The sequence below is a fragment of the Phoxinus phoxinus genome, assembly GCF_949152265.1.
Source record: "Phoxinus phoxinus genome assembly, chromosome: 4".
In the NCBI taxonomy this organism is placed as follows: domain Eukaryota; kingdom Metazoa; phylum Chordata; class Actinopteri; order Cypriniformes; family Leuciscidae; genus Phoxinus; species Phoxinus phoxinus.
The window spans coordinates 29,370,960-29,392,984 of NC_136879.1; the positions used below are offsets into that span (position 1 = coordinate 29,370,960).

At 35.8% G+C, this 22,025-nt stretch overlaps 2 protein-coding genes across 6 annotated transcripts; both read left to right on the forward strand.

The window, feature by feature from the left end:
- The first annotated feature begins 536 nt into the window (after positions 1-536).
- hmbsb (hydroxymethylbilane synthase, b) lies at positions 537-7,755 on the forward strand. Of its 4 annotated transcripts, none has more exons than XM_079611229.1 (15): positions 538-794; positions 1,322-1,375; positions 2,028-2,100; positions 2,231-2,280; positions 2,430-2,485; positions 2,654-2,731; positions 2,966-3,043; positions 3,715-3,790; positions 3,929-4,042; positions 4,163-4,201; positions 4,300-4,419; positions 6,006-6,059; positions 6,150-6,236; positions 6,332-6,511; positions 7,183-7,755. In XM_079611229.1, exons 1-14 carry the CDS (start codon positions 771-773, stop codon positions 6,509-6,511), a joined length of 1,083 nt encoding a protein of 360 aa, XP_079467355.1. In that variant the 5' UTR covers positions 538-770; the 3' UTR covers positions 7,183-7,755. The 4 variants fall into 4 exon arrangements, with proteins under 4 accessions (XP_079467354.1, XP_079467355.1, XP_079467352.1 ...); XM_079611227.1 differs by lacking the exon at positions 538-794 and adding an exon at positions 1,103-1,223 and having other exon boundaries at positions 7,183-7,317; XM_079611228.1 differs by lacking the exon at positions 7,183-7,755 and having other exon boundaries at positions 537-794; positions 6,332-7,098.
- A 1,593-nt stretch (positions 7,756-9,348) lies between these two features.
- On the forward strand, positions 9,349-20,531 carry abcg4b (ATP-binding cassette, sub-family G (WHITE), member 4b). 2 transcript variants are annotated; one of them, XM_079610592.1, is made up of 16 exons: positions 9,353-9,849; positions 10,919-11,059; positions 11,247-11,488; positions 14,185-14,302; positions 14,502-14,634; positions 14,806-14,856; positions 14,948-15,093; positions 16,202-16,325; positions 16,417-16,531; positions 17,098-17,243; positions 17,448-17,546; positions 17,906-18,074; positions 18,213-18,313; positions 18,485-18,643; positions 19,924-20,042; positions 20,134-20,531. In XM_079610592.1, exons 3-16 carry the CDS (start codon positions 11,257-11,259, stop codon positions 20,357-20,359), a joined length of 1,938 nt encoding a protein of 645 aa, XP_079466718.1. In that variant the 5' UTR covers positions 9,353-9,849; positions 10,919-11,059; positions 11,247-11,256; the 3' UTR covers positions 20,360-20,531. The 2 variants fall into 2 exon arrangements, with proteins under 2 accessions (XP_079466717.1, XP_079466718.1); XM_079610591.1 differs by lacking the exon at positions 10,919-11,059 and having other exon boundaries at positions 9,349-9,849.
- The last annotated feature ends 1,494 nt before the right edge of the window (positions 20,532-22,025 follow it).

Consider the following 22,025-nt stretch of genomic DNA (forward strand, 5'->3'; position numbering starts at 1 on the left):
AATATCTGCTGTACTATTCTCTATTGGTCGTCATACAGCTACAAAACAGTGTCCTACATACGTGGTAAGATAAATTTAAGCCAGATCGTCCTGAACTTTTTGGTAAATTCTGGGCAAGTTTCATATGCATAAAGAACCATCCAATGGCAAAACCTTTAAACTCAAAGGTTTCTAAAACAAATAATATCCTTGAGTCTGTTGTAAAGAACCTTTCATTTTTTTATTGACAAAATGTAATATTGTATTGATTTGTGTAGCCTAATTCAATCTCTTTTGATGTCCGTATACCCCCCTTGTTTTTTTTGTTGTTTTTTTTTTTCTTTTTTCCCCTCTTCTCACTGTTAATGTCTGTATCCTTTCATTTGCAATACAAAATAAATTAATTAATTAATTTAAAAAAGATTAAAACATACCTCAATTCGTGTCGCTGTACAGTCTCCCCCTACTGGACGCATCAGGAACAACAGGGGCGTAAAACTGCCAGGGGCGTAAAACTGTTTGGGTCCTATATCTACCGGCTCCAGGTCTGCAGCCTCCCCATACTCGTTTATTTTGAACTGCGCGATTGTCGCTGTGACAGGTCCATGCGAAATGACTTTTATTTTGAAATTCAAAATGACGCACTTTACGGAAGCCATATTCAACCTGTAACAGTTGCGAATGACATTTGTCCGACTTAAATATTTTCGCTTTTACAATCATGATTGAGAAATTACTGCAGTTTCGACGAGATCAGTTTCGACACTGATTCACTTGGATCATCTTAGAAAATGTCGGGAAAGACAAATCTCCAGGTATGTTTTCATTCATTCACTATCTAATTCATAAACTCTACTTTAACCGTATTTTATTCATTAGTATCAGTAATTAATTAGTACACATTAGTATGCGATTCTGACATAATGCATAAGGCTAAGGTTATGTTGGTTTAGGGCTAGTAAGTATAGGAAATTACACCTGAACCACATTAACCCAAAAAAGTTTTAGTGTAATATGTCAAAAATGACATTTGGGTCCTTTACTCCTCCCTTGTGTTTAACTGACACAATGAATAGGCATTATTGTCTTATCTACTGAAGCCAGGACCCTGGGGCGTAGTGCCTCTTGTTTCGGTCTATCTTGCTTCATGTTCAGTATACATTGCTTTCTCATACTCAAAGTATCTGAAAAATCCAGCTCTTCTCACTACAACTATGGCAGATGGACCTTATAAATTCATTAGGGTCAGAAGAACATGAATACATGAATGTTACTCTGTGCTGTTTGTATTGGTACTCTTTTTGTATTGGTTCTAACTTTTGTGTGAAATATTCTTTTACAGGACGGTGATGGCAGAGTCAGCAGGGTGATCCGTGTTGGCACCAGAAAAAGCCAGGTAATTTAATATATGTATGCTCATTGATTATTATCAATTTTGAAAACAGATGTGTTACTTAATATATTTGTGGAAACAGTGATACATTTTTGTCAAGATTCTTTATTGAATTGAACGTTCAAAAGAACAGCATTTATTTGAAATAGAAATCTTTTGTAACATTATAAATGTCTTTACTGATGGTTTTGATCAATTTAATGTGTCCTTGCTAAACATCTTGCTGTATCTTTTTTTTTAATCTTACTGATCACAAATTTTTGAATGGTAGGACACATACAAAATAGATAATCTAAAATATTGTATCTAACATCATGTGAATAATGGTGAATATCTAACCATTTAATACATTTAAATGTGTATTTAAATGTACATGTTTCACAATTTGTATGACTGCTTTATTTTAAAGTACCAATGTAAAAGTGTTGCTTTCCATATTATAACTATATATATTTTGCCTCATCAATACTTTGTACAAAAAAATGTAGGTTTCTTTGGGTGTGTCATTGGTGGTGATGGGTTTGATAAGCTTTCTGTCTTTGTCACGGTGGATATCAGATTGCTTAGTTTTAGTAAAGAAACTGGATATTATAGAACAATATTATAGAATATTGTTGAACCTTTTTAACCTTTTTGTTATTTGTATTTCTTTCAGCTGGCTCGGATTCAGACAGACAGTATTGTAGAGAAACTCAAGGGGTTACACCCTGATGTTAATTTTGAAATAGGTAGGAAATTGTTGTGTAATATCCAACAGTTATTGTTCATTTGTAATTGAGTTTACCAAGTATGACGAAAGTTAATATTCACTCTGCTTAAACAGATTTCCACTTCTTACAATTTTTTATTTTATTTCAGTGGCTATGTCAACAACTGGAGATAAAATACTTGACACAGCTTTATCCAAAGTAAGTCCTATTCTAAAAAAAAAAATATATATATATATATATATATTAGAGTTCCATTGCTGTCACAATTAATTAGTATTCTAAAAGTTAATGTACCGGTATATACAATTTTTGGAGAAATTAATTATTGTTCAAATTCTGTGTTAAAGATAGGTGAAAAGAGTCTCTTCACAAAGGAATTGGAGAATGCTTTGGAAAAAAATGAGTGAGTCCATCCATCTTTGCTTCTTCATATCACTCATGTATACTTTGCTGTACATACAGATTTGGTCTTTGGCCTTTTGGTGCATTTGATGTTCAGAGGTTTGTATTGCGACATTGTTGCATATTTTTCAGTATGAATAATGCTGTTGTAATATTTGTGTCTCTATAGGGTAGACCTGGTTGTGCACTCTTTGAAAGACTTGCCTACTGTTCTTCCTGTGGGCTTCACTATAGGAGCCGTGCTGAAGTAAGGAAATTACAATAGTGTCTCTATTTTCTGAAGTGCTTATATGTTCCTCCACATCTGAAGGGTCTTTTATCTTAAAAGTAGCTGACATGTCATGTTACACAGTACACAAACATCAGCCTAAATGTTCATAAATAATTATTAAAGTGTATGGAAATACTGATGTACAGTGTATTGCAAATCCTTTTAATTATGAAGCCAACATTGTGATTTGACATTTCCCTCTCTTTAAAGACGAGAAAACCCCCATGATGCTGTTGTCTTGCACCCCAAAAATAAAGGAAAACGTCTCGATGCTCTCGTCAACAAGAGGTAAAAGCGGTGGCCTGTACACAGAATTATATTTGTTGAATGTATATATTAATAATAATAATACTTATTAATACTTTATTAATAAGAAATTCATACTTTTATTCGGCAAGGACGCATTAACCAGTAAAGACATATTGTTTTAAAAGATTTCTACTTCAAATAAATGATGTTCTTTTGAACTACCGGTATTTATAAAAAAAAAATATATATAAAAAAAAAAAATATATATATATACATGGTTTCCACACAAATATTAAGCAGCACTGTTTTCTACATTGATATTAATTAAACCAAATATTGAGCAGGAAATTAGCATATTGAATAATTTCTGAAGGATCATGTGACACTGAAGACTGTAATGAAGCTGATTTTTTTTTTGTATGAAGATAGAAAACAGTTTTTTAGAAATATAATAATATTTCACAATATTATTGTTTTACTGTATTTGTTTATCAAATAAATGCAGCATAAGAGACTTTTAAAAATAAGAATGATACATTTTACAGACCCTTAACTGTTTAATGGTAGTGTACTGTATATACTTATTATATATATATATATATATATATAATTTATTTATATATGTTATTTATTTATTTGTTATATATATATATATTTACAGGATATATGTTTTCTTGAAAAATACATACATTTACATTTTATATTTGAAGTGTTATAGGTACCAGTTCTCTGCGCCGGGCTGCACAGCTGAAGAAAAGGTTTCCCCACCTGGAGTTTAAAGACATTGTATCTTTCAGTGCAATGCAGCAATCATTTGTTTTTCTCTCACTTTTTCTGTAGATGCAAAAAAACTAAATTATGAATTCAGCATGTTAACAAGCACTTGATGTTTTGTGTGAGGTTATGCCTTAACAGTTGTTTCAGAGAGGTAATCTCAACACCCGTCTGAAGAAGCTGGATGAAAAGGATGACTTTTCTGCCATTGTCTTAGCAGCAGCTGGTCTTCGGAGAATGGGCTGGGAGAACCGCATTAGCCAGGTGCCTCTATCCTCCTTTAACCTACAATGCACTGCAATGTCTTCCCTCAGGTCAACTCAAGATTATTGCATTGATTAGCCTATACTGCATATTGATATATATTGTATCATCCTGTTTCAGATCCTTGGGCCTGAGGACTGCATGTATGCCGTTGGACAGGTGGGTAACATTCAGTGTCCCTATTGGGCAAATCTCCTGGACAATGGTGATGTCTATCGCACTGACCCTTACAGACTGCTCTTAATATCCTGTTAAAGGGCGCTCTGGCAGTTGAGGTGAGAGCTCGAGACCGGGACATCCTGGAAATGGTTTCAGTATTAAATGACTCAGACACTGTGTTGAGCTGCATCGCGGAGAGAGCGTTCCTCAAACACCTGGTAGGCATCCTGCTGCGCTGTAAAACCCCTCGCACCTGTTTAATTAATTAATAATTAATTAATAAATACACTGTAATTCAAAAGTTTGTGGTCGGTAAGATTATTTTATGTTTTTGAAAGAAGTCTCTTATACTCATCAAGGTTGCATTTATTTGATCAAAAATACAGTAAAAACAGTAATATTGTGAAATATTACTATTTAAAATAACTGTTTTCTATTTGAATATATTTTGAAATGTATTTTATTCTAGTAAAGCTGTATTTTCAGCATCATTACTCCAGTCTTCTTCAGTGTCACATGATCCTTTAGAAATCATTCTAATATGCTGCTCAAGAAACATTTTTGTACTGTTTAATTTTTATATAGTTGATCATTTTTTTTAATTAATATGAATTAATAGAAAGGAATTTGTAACATTATGTTGGCATCTCAAGTTCAGTAGTCAGGGCACTGTTCAGGGAGTCGGCCATTTTAAGGGCTGTCTCAATCGCAAAATGTTAGCTCCCTAAAAAGTCCCACAATGCACTGTGAAAACCAGGGAGCATCGAGGCTCTCTATGTTCCCTTAACAGAAATTCTGAAGCTCGGAACATACATCAGGCAGATATTGAATATAATCTAGCTAACATTTATAATTAATTTACTGCTGAAATGTTGCAGGTATATGTAACAATCAAAGTAGTGTAATGTACTTTAAATAACATCAAAATAAATGTCAGAAAAATATCAGTTCTGAGCTGCTGTTCTTAAAGGGATAGTTCACTTTGAAATTAAATTTTGGTATGTTTTAGCTTACCTGAAGTGCATCCAAGATGTAGGTGTCTTTGTCTCCACAGTAGTTTCAATTTTGATATTTTCAGGTCAAACCGTTCTTGTCTGTCAGTCATATAATGAAGGTATATAGGTACTGTTTCCAAAAGCATGCAGATATGTCTCTAATAGCATGCAGAGAAAAGGGGGGGGGGGGGGGGGATACCATGGAAATCAACTGTTTGGTTACCGATATTCTTAAAATATCTTCTTCTGTGTTCAGCAGAAGATAATTTTTAATTTTGAAGTAACTTTTTCATTTTTGGGTGAAATACCAGTTGTGACGTGTGACATCTGTAAAAAATATACTTTTTTTACCTTGAAAAATATATTTAAAACTATGTGTAATGAAAATATGTTATATTACATTGGTAACACTTTACAATAAGGTTACCTACCCAAGTTAACATGAACAATACTTCTTCAGCATTTATTAACATTAGTTAATACACTGTGAACTAACATGAACACATTTTTTTATTATTGACTCTTTTTATTATCTAACATTAACAAAGATGAATAAATACTGTAAAAAATGTATTGCTTATTGTTAGTTCTTGTTAGTTAATACATTAACTAATGAAGCTTATTGTAAAGTGTTACCATTACTTTTTACTTGATGGTTACACCATATGACATTTTTGAAGTCATTAAATGGAAACCCTTTCTGGAAAATTGTATAAAAGTTTTTCAAAACCATATAAAACCACTACAATACAAAGAATACATTTCTAAGAACTTTGTGCATGTGCCTTAAACTACTTTTTTTTTTATAGGAAGGGGGGTGCAGTGTTCCAGTGGCTGTTTACACTGAAGTTAAGAATTCACAGGTAGTGAGGAGCTACATCATGCTGATTTGACTTTATACTCAACTAGAAAATGTCTCTCAGCTGAATGACAGATCTGTGTTCGTTTTACAGGTCTACATGACCGGAGCAGTATTCAGTCTTGATGGCTCAGACAGTCTGAAGGAGACGATGCAGACAAGCATCAGCTCAGACAATCAGGTTGTTAATCCATTCAAATATAGATAGCATTTCCGATATTCTGAATGTTTTGAATTTTACACTGATCCGTTTGCGTGTAACCTCATTATTCCCAGACTGAGGAGCAGGAGAAGGTTGATGAGAAGGTCCAGCGTGTGGGTATCACTGCTTTAAAGGTGTCCGGAGCAGCCCAGGATGCCGCAGTGAAGTTAGGAGTGGACCTTGGAAATCTGCTGCTCAGCAAAGGGGCCAAAGAGATACTGACTGTAGCCAGACAGCTTAATGACGCGCGATAGGTACAAAATAGTCCGTATCCATAGCTGAAGACCAACCACCCCCTTTTCCAGAAGTATTTTTTTTAAAGGTCAACAAGTGTTTAAGTGTCATCCTATATAGATTACCTCTATATGTTGTGCGTAATTAAGATATTAGTTCATTTTTCACAGAAGAAAAAGCAACTTTGAGTTATATTTACAGGTTTTTAGCGAAGATCAATTTGCATTACTACTTTAGACAGACTTGGATGATGCAGAATAATAATGCCAAAATTATTCCATTATTTGTCGAAGACATACATGAAAAACATCTGCATTACAGAGAGCTAATAGACATAAATTGATATTTACTCTCATATTAAGCCATGACTACACAATCATGCCTTTTAAGATGGTGTGTGTTTTATTTAAACACATGCTTATTTTGAAACTTGAATTATTCTGGGATGTACATTTCCAAAAGCTGCTTGAGGTATCATCTACATTTTATCTTTACTCACATGTGCGCATGTGAAGCTATACAACATAATAACCTATATATCACTACAGAATGATTTTGTATGATTGGGCCAGCTGATTTTTGATCATATTTAGTGTGAAAATGTTATGTAAAAAAAAAGGTTTTCATTCATTCCCAAATATTAGATGCATGCCTTAATATGTTGTCATTGACCCTTTAAATTGTTTGTCAGATCTATCTAACATCAGTGCCTGGAAATTCAAAACATCGCTTCTGCAAATGTCTTTGTGTGTGTGGCTATGAGCTCATGGTCTGATAGAGATGTAAAGTTTGTATGCACTGCCTCATCCTTTTCATTTATTCCTCTCAAATATGATGTTGATGCTTTATTTATTTGGCTAAATGTATTTGCTGGACATCATCTTGTTCTTAGAATTGAATGATGAATGTATGATGAAACTAAGCCAGTATTAAGTTGCTGTGATATTCTAAAACACAGATTTTTATTTTGTATGGTTTAGAGCTAGTTTAACTGATACCAACTTGATTTAATGTGAGCATATGCAAGGTTTTTAGAATGTACTGAAACTGTTGAATTCCATAAAATACATTTTGTTTTTTACATTGAGCTGGTGGTGTACTGGTAAACTGAACTCTTGATATCATTGTTTGCCATTACTTTGAAAGGGGGCATCTACATTTATGTGAAACAACATATTTCAAAAGTTTGGTAGTTTTAAGGGCAGAGTTGTTTGGTTTTACTAACTTTATTTACTAGTCCGAAATAAATCAAGCAATATAGATGCAATCATGTGTTTTTGACTTTCTTTGCAGAAAAGTTTCAGTTTTTTTTTTTTTACAAACTGCATTAAACTGTAAGATACCACTAGATGTCCCTACTTTTTCTTCGTAAATATAAAAATAAAGTTTTACTCAAGACCTGACATGTCATGGCTGCGGGTATAAATAAAGGAGGAATTTGTTATATTATCAGAACTGTCTCTGCTCTGAACTCTTAGAATCTGATTTGAGATATCAGTTTTATTTACAGCAGTCAACATTTGAAGTGGATCAAAAAGTTCATCAAAGTTGTCCTAAGACAAGAACGGGTATTGTTCAAAATCCATGTAGGCTATAACTTTCCATTTCAAATGTTGACTACTATTATAGATGCATACTTTTCATGATTAATGTTTCACATGTATATATATTCCAGGTAGCAGTTTACATTTAAACTGAAAGACTGCCTGTCAGATGTCAAGCTTAGACTTGTTCAGATCTTGATCTGAGGGTGAACTCGCTTTATTAGCGCGTGGCTTCTTCTGGCAACCAGCTGTGGCATGTTGCCATCGCGTCCACTTATTTTCACAGGAATTACATACCACACACTGTCCACAGAAGTCTATAATCTTATACCTGCTTTAAAAAAACAAACATGATTTTTTTTTTTAAAGCACGCACATATTTGTGTAACACACAGGTTTACACAATTATATAAAATATGGTATAGCCTATATAGGCCTACATTAAAGATAAAAATAGATATATACGATTAAACTAAATAAGAAATCTTAAACCATTACTGGTAAAAGCAATTTATGTAGGCCTATGTATTTGTGACGTGTGTGTCGTTTTCCATGGAAGAGAGTGCACGTGACGTGAGCGCGCACTAAGCGTGCAGGTCTAGGCTACATCATGGTCTACAAAGGCCAAGTGGTGCTGCTCACTACTGCAGACAGAGCCAAATGACGTGTAGCTCCACTCTCTGGACTCATGGATTGAGGGATAGAGTTATGTAGGGATTAGAGATCCGTCCAGCTCCAGCAAAATGTTACCTGCTTCTCCCGCCCACAACATTCATGTTTTGTCCCGCTCCCGCCCGCATAAAAGTAAATAGATTTTTTTATGTACCTCCATCATGAAATACTGTCAAGTTAGCCTACGTGTCGCCACCACCTAGACATATAAATGCTCCCGATAAATGATTTGTTATTAAAGTATTAACATTCATAAACCATTGTTAATTTAACATAAAAGCAAGCAGGCCTGGGCGTGCATGGTTTGGCATGACTGAATGTGGCAATGTGCGCAACGTGCTCCCTTAATAATTCCTAAAAAGCTGACATAGATCGCGATCTCACAAATTCCAGTTATTATCAGTGAAGCTGACTGCACAATGAATATTTCATATCTGCACTTTGTTTGTTATTATCAGTGCATTTGCCAGTATGCAGAATTCAGCACTGAAAAAAAGTCAGTTTTGACCGAGGGATTCTATCTTAAATGCATCTGATTGGCCATTATTGCATTCAATAAATCATCAACACATATGACTGTGATTGGCTACACCGTTCAACGCTGCAAACATGTTATAAATTGAAACTCTGGCCTGTAAATCGTTTCTATTTTGTTTTAGAAGTTATTGTTGCTTTTGTGCAACAGATTAACAATTTATTGGTTTTAGATGTTTTACTTAGATATTTCTATTTTGCGGGAGTCCCGCGAATTGTTTTATTCTCCCGCAATCCGCACACACAAGAGTGCATTAGCTACCGCCCGCGCCGCACTCTGTTACGGTCTCGTGGGTCCCGCGGTATTCGCGGGAGTGCAGGCCTCTAGTAGACCTTAGATCCACCCATTACGCCCAAATGACATCTAAAGAGTATACTCTTATACTATAGAGTATACTGGACTTACTCTCAGCAGCCTCTCTATCCCAGGTTTTGCGTCACACCTCTAAACTCCCTCATGAGTCAGGACTCGGTTTTTCATTCAGTTCTGCTGTACGGGATTACCAGTGGCAGGACCTATTTCTATTTATGGTACTTATTGTAAAGTAAAAAAGTGACGTGCATTTCAAGACTTAAACGAATATATTTCCTCTTAAGAGTACCACAAGGTAAGTTTCTCTCCCCTAAATTTTAAACATTTGGTTTGTTTGTTACTCATTGCAGTTCATTCTCAGCTAGAGCATAACTTACTTGTTTTATCATCTACGTCTGACTTTAGAACAATAGCATAACGTCTGAATAATAATGTCTTAAAATGTTTTTTACAGAATATATTTTTTTATCACATATTTTAATCATTATACTATGATGTAATGTGGTATTTTAAGAGGGTTTGATAGCCTCAATGAGGTTTACTTTTCACATATATATATATATATATATATATATATATATATATATATATATATGCTATGCATGGTATTATTCGAGATAAAACTACTAATTCTTGTGGATTAGTGTGCATACACACAGCATAAAGACCACAAAGCCAAATCTCTTAACTCTCTATGTTGGCCTGTTAATTTTTTTCTTTTTTTGAAAACAACCTTATTACCCTTAAAACTGCAGGAACATATCAATACAATGCTGTTTTCTAACACTTTAGGGCTCAGATGATCCATTTCATGTTTCTTTTTTAACAAATCCCTTCTTATTTTCAAATGTTATTTCCAGTTTGTATCTAAGTATTTGCAGAGACCCCTTTTTTTAATTTTCAGAGACACCCCCCAACTTCCCCAACTCTCTCTCTCTCCTTTTCCTTTTCATAAAATTGAAAGGGTTGATAATAAGAAATATTTACAAAATTATTGAATGAATACTAAATTATGTTTTATTATCTGAAATGTTCTGGATGTGTATGTTATCTAACACTTGTAAATGAACATGCACAGACAGTATCTCACCAAATAGTGGGCAAAAATCACAGTGGCCAAAAAAAATTCTACCCATACGTCTATGAAAAATTCTGATTATGTTTCAATGGATACAATACGTTCCAACAAGATTTCCATTGTACAGGCTGTCTCCGCACGGCACAATCTACTAAGTCTCATGTGAACGCTCGAGCGATCCCCTCCTACTTAGTGCTCTCTGTGGGACTGAGCCAATGATATCTGTCTCTGACCTGGCTATTCACATTCTCTGATTTCGCTCTTCCTTTTGGCTGTCAAACTCCAGGGACTTACATAGCCAGTCAGTTCAGTGTGTCAGCACAATGCAGTCTCTTGGAGGAAACCAAATCCAAGCCTTTTACAAGAGCTCCAATTTGACAGAGTTGGGGCCTCTCCTGATTCCTGAATGAGCAGACAGTGTAAAAAGGTTTGCATTTCCAGGGCAGAATATAGGAAGATGCTCCCCTTGGAGATTTCTCATTTTGAATGCATGGTTATGTACTGTATGATGACTCATGTACTAGCAGTCACAGTGAAATTGAATGTAAAAATGTAACCATATCTTTTTTTTAGACATATAGTCACAGCACTGAAGCATTTTTGCTCCCTTTTAGACTTTTTGGAATGGCCGAGAAGACGTCTGATCCAGGGACAGTTAGTATTACAATGGAAGACAGCCTTTGTAATGGGGGAACACAGCCCCAGGAAGCTCCATTGCTAACCCATCTGAAGAAGGTAGAGAACCACATCACAGAGGCACAGCGCTTCTCTCACCTGCCCAAACGCACTACTGTGGACCTGGAGTTCAGTGACCTCTCCTACACCATCAGAGAAGGACCGTGGTGGAAGAAAAAAGGTCAGGAGAGCATACACATTTTGATTAATGTAACCATACATATAAAGAAAATGCAAGTTCACATCTGTACAGTAGAGGCTGCAGCTCAAACAAACCTTTCTGGATTGCAGAAGAATAGGGTGCAGGAGAAGAAAGTTCAACACTCTTATACTTCAGCAAAAAAAAGGAAACAAACGTGCTGGCTATCTAAAGTCATTTTTTCCTATTAGCATGGTTGAATTGGATCATCGAAGGTCAGCAGCAAAGACTGATGAGATTAAAGTGAGATTAAATACATAAAGTACGTTTGTGTTGTTTAACATATTTAATTAGAGCAGGTTTGCGTAATATTCAGTTCATTTTTGAGGAATACTAAATCTGTTTTTGTGCAAATGAGGTGAGTAAATATGGTCACCTTTAGTCTAGAACTACAATATCCATCATGTTTACAGAGCGCACACAATGCCTCTGCACCTTATACTCAGTACATGTGGACTGGAGAAATGTCAGTCAATAAATGGGAAAACAAATGCCCTGTTTACACCTGGCATTAAGATGCGTTTTGGTCGATTGGATCACAACGCTAAATACAGGTGTAAACGAAGTCTAAAAGGTTTTGTGCTTGTCCACTTTCGGCCACTTCCAGAGGTAGTCAAAAACACATTCAACCAGATTGCTTTTGTATAATAAATGCTTATGTGGTCGGATGTGTTCAAACTGCCACAAAAGACCGCCTACTCACCTAATGCGTAAACATAGGAAGCACGCTAGCCAGACGGGATTTAAACTTTGTCGGCTGAAGACCCAAGTTTGGTTTGAAGACGTAAAACGTACCAAGCAGAATGTTCGCTCACCTTTCCTGATTTCTAACACGCCCTGACCATATTTGGCGCGGCCTTGCGGCTGTCAGAGCAGAGAAAGCTGCCGTCGAAGAAACAGGACAGAAGTGGTCGAAAGTGGACAAAAGAGACGATTAAAACAGCAGGTGAAAATGGGTCTGTGTCTCCCTCATCTACTTGTGATCCGATCATTCAAAACGCATCTTGGCTTTTGATATTATCCTAATGAATCTAGCATTCATAATTTGTCTGCACTATGATAAAGAAATACAGAATGAAATTTGTAAATGTGTTAAATGTAATTTGCATTCCCTTTGCTTCCATTGTGGCCTAAAGCAAGAGCTATTAAGAGATATTTTGTTGTAAATTTAAAAGTAATGCATTACTTAACTAGTTACTTGATAAAAGTAATCTGATTAACTTAAATAGCTTGTAGTAATGCGTTAACCCCAACCAGGTCATCCCTGAATAATTTTACACAAATGAACACAGAACAACTCAGAAATATAGACCAGATCAGATTAGCAGAGAAGTCTTACTTTAGCCTTAAAAATTTAGCCTGACTAGCAATATTATACTTTATATTTTGGTTGCACAAGTCAAATTGGAAATTAAAACATTCAGGTCTTGGCTAGATGCATTCTTATAGTAGCAGCTTTTGTTCTTTTGCAAAGCGGATACGGTAGGTAATTGTATTTGACCAGTTTAGCTTACAGAGGAGATTAAAATCACATTACAACAATTTACAAGACTGATCTGGGCCTTGCTTTAGATTTGCAGGTATAACTTCATGAATCTCATGCTGGTATCTCATTCTGATCACTTCTGGTTTAATGAAGCTGTCTCACCGCACTGTCTAGTCTGGCTCAAAGATAGGAGTTGGTTCTTTACTTTTATGATTTATTGGTGAAAAGATACCAGTGTGGAAGATGCTACCATGTTGCAGCCTTCATGGGCCAACAAGACTTTTATTTTTGCAGTGCCATCACCACAAGTCATTTAAATGAGATGACATCACATCTGACATCACTAGGGAGAACACAATTTTCAATCTGAAGTTGCTTTATGATATCATCCTAATGCTTGTTCCTTGGTAATTCTCCTGACGATTCTAATGCATGAGGAATGTAGCATTCATAATATGTCTGCGCTGTGATAAAGAAATACAGAATGAAATATATTTGTAGAGGTGATATGTATTTGTAGACATGGATGTAAGTGTAAAATGTAATTTATGTCAAAATGTAAAAGTAAGCTTGTGGCCTAAAGCAAGAGCTCCACCAATGATGATAATGGCAGCATCAAACGACTCCTAAACATTCAGTGAACGGACAATGAACAGACATGTATGGGAATAAATTCAAAGAGGGCTTTCCTTGATTTGACAAGATTTGACTTGATTAATTAGGATGCCTTGCTTTGAAATACAGTAAGTCGGGATTTGACAATCCTGGGATTGTATTTTCTCTCTCTCTCTCTCTCTCTCTCTCTCTCTCTCTCTCTCTCTCTCTCTCTCTCTCTCTCTCTCTCTCTCTCTCTCTCTCTCTCTCTCTCTCTCTATCTCTATCTCTCTCTCTCTCTCTTGGTGAACTCATAGAAAGGTCAATGAACAGACTTGTCCAAACTTGTGGTTTAATTAGCCACTGAACTTAAAGGTTTATTTAAGTTCTTACACTAATACTCTTATTCTCTCATCACCTTTATCACTCACTTTCTCACATTTCTTAGCTTTGGAGAAAATATGTAGTACAGTCATGAGGTTCATGGATTAAAACATAGGCTACTTCTTACTTGAAGGGATTATAACTGCAAGTTGACCGTTTGTTCAAAAGGAAAACCAACCGTATGACGCCAAGCATATATCTTTTCCCCCTGCAGGTTATAAGGCCTTGCTCAAGTGTCTATCGGGCAAGTTCTGCAGTCGGGAACTCATTGGCATTATGGGTCCCTCTGGGGCTGGAAAGTCTACGTTGATGAACATCCTGGCAGGGTACAGGTGAGGTTACATCGAATGCAAAAGTAATGTGGAATGTATTTTTTTACAAAAAGTATTTGTTCTAATTGATCATACTATTGGATTTATTTTATTTTATTTTTGCAATGCATTAAAAATAAATAAAATATATATTTTAATTAAAATAAAATAAAATCTTGAAAGCTTACATACCCATTGCTGGTTGTCTTGTGCGTTGAAGGGAAACAGGGATGACTGGACAGATACTGGTAAATGGAAAGCTCCGAGACCTCCGAACCTTTCGTAAAATGTCCTGTTACATTATGCAGGAAGACAAATTGCTGCCCCACTTGACCGTTCAAGAAGCAATGATGGTGAGTCTGCAGGGAGAATTATGTGGTAAAGGATGCCCCCTACTGCTGGTTTGATGCTAATGCTCATATTACAATCACTTCAGAATGATTTTCATGTGCAGAACAAAAATTTGTTTCTAAAGGGAAACACATGAATGAACTCAACTGAATGATTTCTCCACTGGTTTTAAGGTATCAGCCAACCTGAAGCTTAATGAAAACACAGAGGTGAAAAAAGAGCTGGTAGGTAAAGCTCACCACCTCATTCAAACTTGCTCCAGTATTTTTCCCCTGTGAAATTTCACCTTTCACCTGTGTTTATGTTGGCATGTAGATAAAAGAAATTCTGACAGCCCTGGGACTACACGAGTGTGTCCACACTCGTACTGTCTCTCTCTCTGGTGGCCAGTGTAAGAGGTTAGCTATTGCCCTCGAGCTAGTAAACAACCCCCCAGTCATGTTCTTTGATGAGCCCACCAGGTAATGATGTTATAGTCTTTAGACACAAATAAAACAGCATTATTTATATGCTTGTGCTTGTGTTTTTATATATACCCTTATGAAAAGAAAATACATTTCCCTATAAATGAATGATCAATATATATTAAATGGTTTAATAGTATATTTGAAAATATACAGAATAATACATTGTGTTAATATATTACAATATATTGAATAATACATAAGGAATTGCCGTTTTATTGAAAAATATGTGACAATATATTTACTAATATATCATAATGTATGTAATTTTATATTTAGTAATACACTTGATAATATATAGATGTATATGTGATCAGATCTGGTATTACATGTGTAATATATTGCTGATACATTTACTCATGCAGCATAATAATCACATATAGAGAAATATAATGTAATATATTTCTTAATTACATTATAAATGTATATATTTTCTAGCCTAAACAAAAGCACAATCACACCGGCATGTACTAAAGTATTTAGCCACAAGACTATCACTGTGCTATAGAGGACGTGTTCATTATTAATAAATCATAATAATTAAAGTCTAAATGATTTTTGGCCAATCGTCAACCTTACCACAGGCTCTACTCTTAAGCATAATGGTAACCCCGAAAACTCAGACATACCAGAAAACCTTTTTAAATTCCAAAATAATAAAACTTAAAACACTGACAGATCTCCCCCATATTAATATTGAGCAAAACACATTAAATAACCCTTCATTGTAACATTTGTTCTCCCTTAACAGTCAGAAGCAAAGAATGCTGGGAACTAGAAATCTTTTGTAGCTCATTCTGGGAAGGCTATGTGTGAACATATATTCACATTTTTATGGGAACATGCATGTGCGATATATGTACACAATAAAGGATAAAATGTTGTGAATATTACATGTAATGCTATTTTTGTCTTCACTTATTTTATATGACTAGCCATACATGGTCATGCATGTATTGCAGTATATTGAAAAATATAAGCTCAAGTTTCCCATATGTATTATGTAATATATTCTGCATTATATTTTGCAGTATATTCATATATTTTTGTTCCGTAAAGGTAACCATATACTGTATGTTTGTTAAATGTTGCTTTTTGATTTCAGTGGTTTGGATAGTGCGTCCTGTTTCCAGGTAGTGTCTTTAATGAAGTCTCTGGCACAAGGAGGGCGAACCATCATTTGCACTATTCATCAGCCCAGTGCCAAACTCTTCGAGATGTTTGATAAGGTACAAAGGCATGTGCAAATCTCTGTGGGAATCTGAAACGTCTTCAGATCACTTCAGTCATCATTTGATTTATTCTGTGTCTCTTTCACAGCTGTATATTTTAAGCCAAGGCCAGTGCATATATAAGGGAAGTGTCCCATACCTCATCCCTTATTTGAAGGGACTGGCTCTTCACTGTCCAACATACCACAATCCTGCAGATTTCAGTGAGTTGACCATGTGTTTTATAAATACTTACATACTCATATATACAAGCATACACATATATGTGTGTATATATATGAAGACTTCAGATGCAAAAGCCTCTAAGTGCCATCTGAAATTTTCTTCTAAAATGAGCATTTTTATCAAGCTCGTATATTTAAGTTCAGTAATTTCACTTTAATGACAATTAATAGGTCATTTACATTGCCATTAAAGTGAATAAACTGAACATAAACATACAATCTTGATAAAAATGATTTTTCAGATGGCACTTAGAGGCTTTTGCATCTGAAGTCTTCGTATATATATTCAGTAAGGATGCATTTAATTGATCAAAAGTGACAGGATTTTTCTATTTCAAATAAGTTCTGTTCCTCTAAACTTTCTAAAGCCATTTATAGTATCATAGTTTCCACATAAAATAGTAAGCAGTACATTATTAAGCATTATTAAGTTTTCAACATTAATAATAATACATATTTCCTGAGCACCGAATAAATATAAATATATACACAAATTATGCATCATGCCTGTGTTTTGTGCTTCTGTCTGTCTGTTTTGTGTGTAGTCATCGAGGTAGCATCAGGAGAGTATGGTGACTTGAACCCAGTGCTGTTTGAGGCTGTTCAGGGTGGCATGTGTGCTTCGGAGGAAAAGTGCAACTGTATCGACAAAACCACTGTAACCCCATGCAAAACTGCAAAATGTGTCAAAGTGAGTGATGCTAGTTTCATAATCACCCGTTGCTTCCGGTGGATAGCATCTGTATTGCTTACTTGCATATATTGTGGTCAGGATGTATGCTGCTAGACAAACTGATCCGCTGTGTTCAAAAGCCTCTTTCAAATAAAAAAAATACTGTATGTGTTTAATATGATATAACTGTCTTTTTGACGTTTCCTACACTTGCTTTTACAGGATTCAGGACACATTGAGAGCCATACCTTTGCTACAAGCTCTCTGACTCAGTTCTGCATTCTATTTAAAAGAACATTTATTACAATATGCAGAGACCAGGTACAATGTGATTTCATTTAGTTGATATCTGGTATGTCAGTCCTAAACTTTCCAAAGTGTGTGTCAAAGTGTGTCCATCTTACAAACTAGATCTAAAATAAATAAATATAAATATATATATATATTCATTTTAAAATATTTTTTGCCACATGGTGTCTTTATTTTATTATAGTGTTTTTCTCACTTAGTATAAATAGGTCTTATAGCAGCTTTATATTGTAGGAAGGGGATCATCATATTTGGGGGTCATTGGAATAAAAAAAGACCCAATTTTGATCTTAAATCAGTTTTGACATTTTTAGCTATTGCATTTTACTTGTGCAGAATTGTTTAATAATGGCGTTTGGTTCCTGTTCTAGGTTTTGACACATCTGCGGCTAATGTCACACATCTCGATTGGAGTGTTGATAGGCCTGCTGTACCTCAATATTGGCAATGATGCCAGCAAAGTCTTCAACAACACCGGTTTCCTCTTCTTCTCAATGCTCTTTATCATGTTTGGAGCGCTGATGCCTACAGTTCTCACCTGTAAGTTAGAAAAGATAAATGAAAGAACGTAGCAGCCATGTCACAGTTTCACTATCAACACATGTACCACAATTTTGGGTCTAAACTCATGTCCTACATTCAGCAGGGGAAGTGAAAGATTATCTGCCCTGTTTTCAGTTCCTCTAGAGATGGCTGTGTTTCTGAGAGAACATCTAAACTACTGGTACAGTCTGAAGGCTTACTATCTGGCTAAGACAATGGCTGACATTCCATTCCAGGTGGGTGCCTGCCTGCCTGTCTAAGCCTTACTGACTGCAATCTATGCCTGATATAAGCATATTGTGACAGTGCTGCTGAAAGTTTAATATAATGGAACTGAGAAGAAGGAATCATGGACACTTATAACACCAACATTTGAAATTGTCGTGGGTTTGTCCACTCTTTCTCAGGTCATTTGTCCCATCATGTACTGCAGTATTGTGTACTGGATGACTGAACAGCCTCCAGAGGCAACCCGCTACTTGCTGTTTTTGGCTTTGTCAATCTGTACAGCTTTAGTAGCTCAGTCTCTTGGGCTTCTGGTCGGTGCTGCCTCCACATCCCTTCAGGTACATGTTGCAGCTGCTATCACTGTTAACTAACTGTTTTTATTTATCAGGGCTCCAGACTGTGACAAAAACATTTACGACAGTACTTTAAAATCAAGTCAGGGTAGCCGTGAAAACTTTGCTTCTTTATTAAGAGAATGAAAGTTTAAGAGATTTTAAGACATTTTTGGAGACTGGACAAAGATTGAACCTTTTTGGTCCGCATGTGATGACCGTAGAAGTGATGTGTTCATAGAAGCTATCAAATGAAGTATACTTTTCACATTCGGCTATATGTATATACACTAAGCTTTCACTTAAAAAACAACAACACAGCGAACGGATGATTATTATGAACCTTTTTTTATTATTTTAGTCAAAACTATTCAGGAAATAGAATTCGCTCCTAATTCGCTACTCCAGAGCTGTTTGTAACTTTTTGAAGTTTGTACCTGACTCCCTCACTGAATTACGAGTTATTTTTTTGGTGCGCTTTGAAATGAAACAGGAACTTGCTTACATTATAGTCTCTTTACCGATTTTCGTTCATAAAAGAACATCTTGCAATTAAAGAAACATATTATACATGCTAAAAAAACAACCTTTTTCTTATTTTACCAAAAAAATATATCAATTGGTCATTGGTTAGCCTTGTTTGATTTGACTCTAAAACAGTGTCTACACTAGACGCAAACGGCGCAATGTGACAAAAAAAAAAACTATAGAGCCCATTATAATCCGTGATGCTGTCTACACTGGATGCGGCTTAACGCGACATGACAAATTCCTGGCGGTAAACTGATGCCCTTTTCTATTTCTGACATACTTCAAGTGTGTAACGCTACTTCTGACATGAAGGCAAATGGATTTGCAACAGTCGCTTTGTCATGTCCAGTTTAAACAGCCTCAAGCTGTTGCGTTGGGACGCGACAACTGTCATGTCAGTGTAGACATGGTGTAAGAAAAACTGTATGAAAATAAGACTGTAAGTTTGGGTGTTTATCCAATACAAGCTAAGCACATAATATGTCACTGCCATATGACCATTACTATGATACAATCATCTGACTGATAACAGATTGCTTCCTAAATTGTAACATTGAACCAAGCATTTTCTGTAAACCTGCTTTGAAACAAAATTGATTGTGAGAAAAGCACTATACAAATAAACTCATATTAAATTAAATGTTTCATTTTAGGGTCCACTGGCTAGTCATTGGTTCAGTCTGGATGCCTGCTTTTGGTTATGGTATAACTTTCCAGCTTGTTTTTTTATACTGTATTGTGCATCTTCTTCACAGGTGGCCACTTTTGTTGGTCCAGTTACAGCCATTCCGGTCCTACTTTTCTCAGGCTTCTTTGTGAACTTTGACACCATTCCAGAATACTTACAGTGGAGTTCTTATGTGTCCTATGTCCGGTATGCTTTTTATATCTTAAATACAGTAGATGTGTTTGCTTTCACAATGAAAAATTACAGTTTCATGTTTGTTTGTTTGTGCTTATGATAGGTATGGATTTGAAGGGGTGATTTTGTCCATTTATGGGATGAACCGAACTGACCTTGAATGTCCAGGAAGGGTATGCAAGTTCCAAAGACCTGAAGAAGTTCTGCAGTTGTTGGATGTAGAAGATGCCAAGCTCTACATGGACTTCATTGTACTGGGTATTTTCTTCCTCATCCTGCGACTCGCCACTTACTTGGTTCTTCGGTACAAAATAATATCAGAGCGATAATATTCAAGTCCTGGCCTTTCATGGTCTCCAGCTCAGGCTACTCTATAAACCATTTCCAAAGGTGTCATCCTCTGCTCAGGTTCAGATTCACTTGTTGATCATTTTGGGGTTCTAGTTTTGTTTTTCATTTGGATTAAATAAATCACATTTCATTGTCTACAGAATTGACTTTAAAAACTGGTGTAAATAATTTCATGTTTTTCAGTGTTACATTGGTGCAGTTCCAGGTGTTGAAAAAACACTTGTGATACCAAATTTAAATATGCATGCAAATTATAATTTACTGAACTTACTGTTGTGGCAATTCTAAAACTCATTTAACTCTGGATTTTAAGCTCACACAAACACTGATGCCATTTTTTTACTCAAACACTAATTACAATTAAGGTTTTATTATTTATTTTAATTTTATTTTTTTGCATTTTCAGTTTCAGAAAGCACATCATGAACTTATTTAGCCTGGGGTGAGGAAGTGTTATGATGAGAGCAGATGAACCCAAACGCAGACAGTATGATCTCACACAATGTTTAATAAAACAGAAAAAACAGGGGAAAACAAAACCCACGAGGGGGCAAAACACAGACTGGACAAGGAATCGTAGATTGACAAGACAAAACTAAGACTTCACAAACAAACACTACTTCTAAATACCACTCAATATAACAAGACTTTTACAAGGTACTCACAGGTAAGATTAACAATGAACCGACACAGGACAGCAAACACAAGGGGATTAAATAGGGAGACTAATGATGACAAAACAGGTGACACAGGTAAAGCAATAATGACTAAACGAGGATAACAAGGAGGGCGGGGCTGGATGACGAGACAACACAAGCACATGGCCCAAACAATTGGCCATGCGCTTGCACACAAAACATGGGTCTGCCATGATCCTGCCACAAGACCAGGAAAAACAAAGACATGATGGCAGAATCATGACAGGATGTTTACATATCATTGCACAAGTCTGAAAAGGTTTTTAATTTAAACCAGATGACTGAAGGTTCACACAGTGCCTGCATTTCTATTAACCCTTTAGGCGCCAGAGTTTTTTTCCTAAAACGTTCGATTTTGATATCTTAATTTCAAAAGGCTATATCTTAAAAGTGATAAAAGATAGAGACTTTCTGTAAATTAGAGAAATATTAAGGATGACCCAAAGTTTATGTAGGGATTACATTTTCCCATCTAATTTGCATATTATGACGTCATATGGTGGCGGCTCTCTTGGATTATATAATTTTCATGAAAAGTCACGTTTAAATGATAAAATGCAGCACTTCTTTCACCCCAAAATGTCCCTCGCCTTCTGTATGCTATATTGCACAATACTGAATGCTCAGGTAAATAGTAAGTAGTAAACAAACTGTGTAAATCATTACTAATAAATGGTAGAAACAAACCGAATGCATGTAGCGGTTGGCCTTTTGCTGTAGAGATTTTCCATTTACATACAGTAGGGACTCTGATTCCATGTATGGGGCACATATATATTCATATGACACACAAACACAAGTAGACAAGACCTGTTTAGTTGCCCCGTGTCACACCGCCTCTCCTCCTGCTACGAGCAGCGCGGGCGCGGCCAGATCTGCCTCACGCGCGCGCGAGCTGCACCTTAGATGTACCGGAGAAGCGCGAGCTGCACCATTGCGCGGCAAA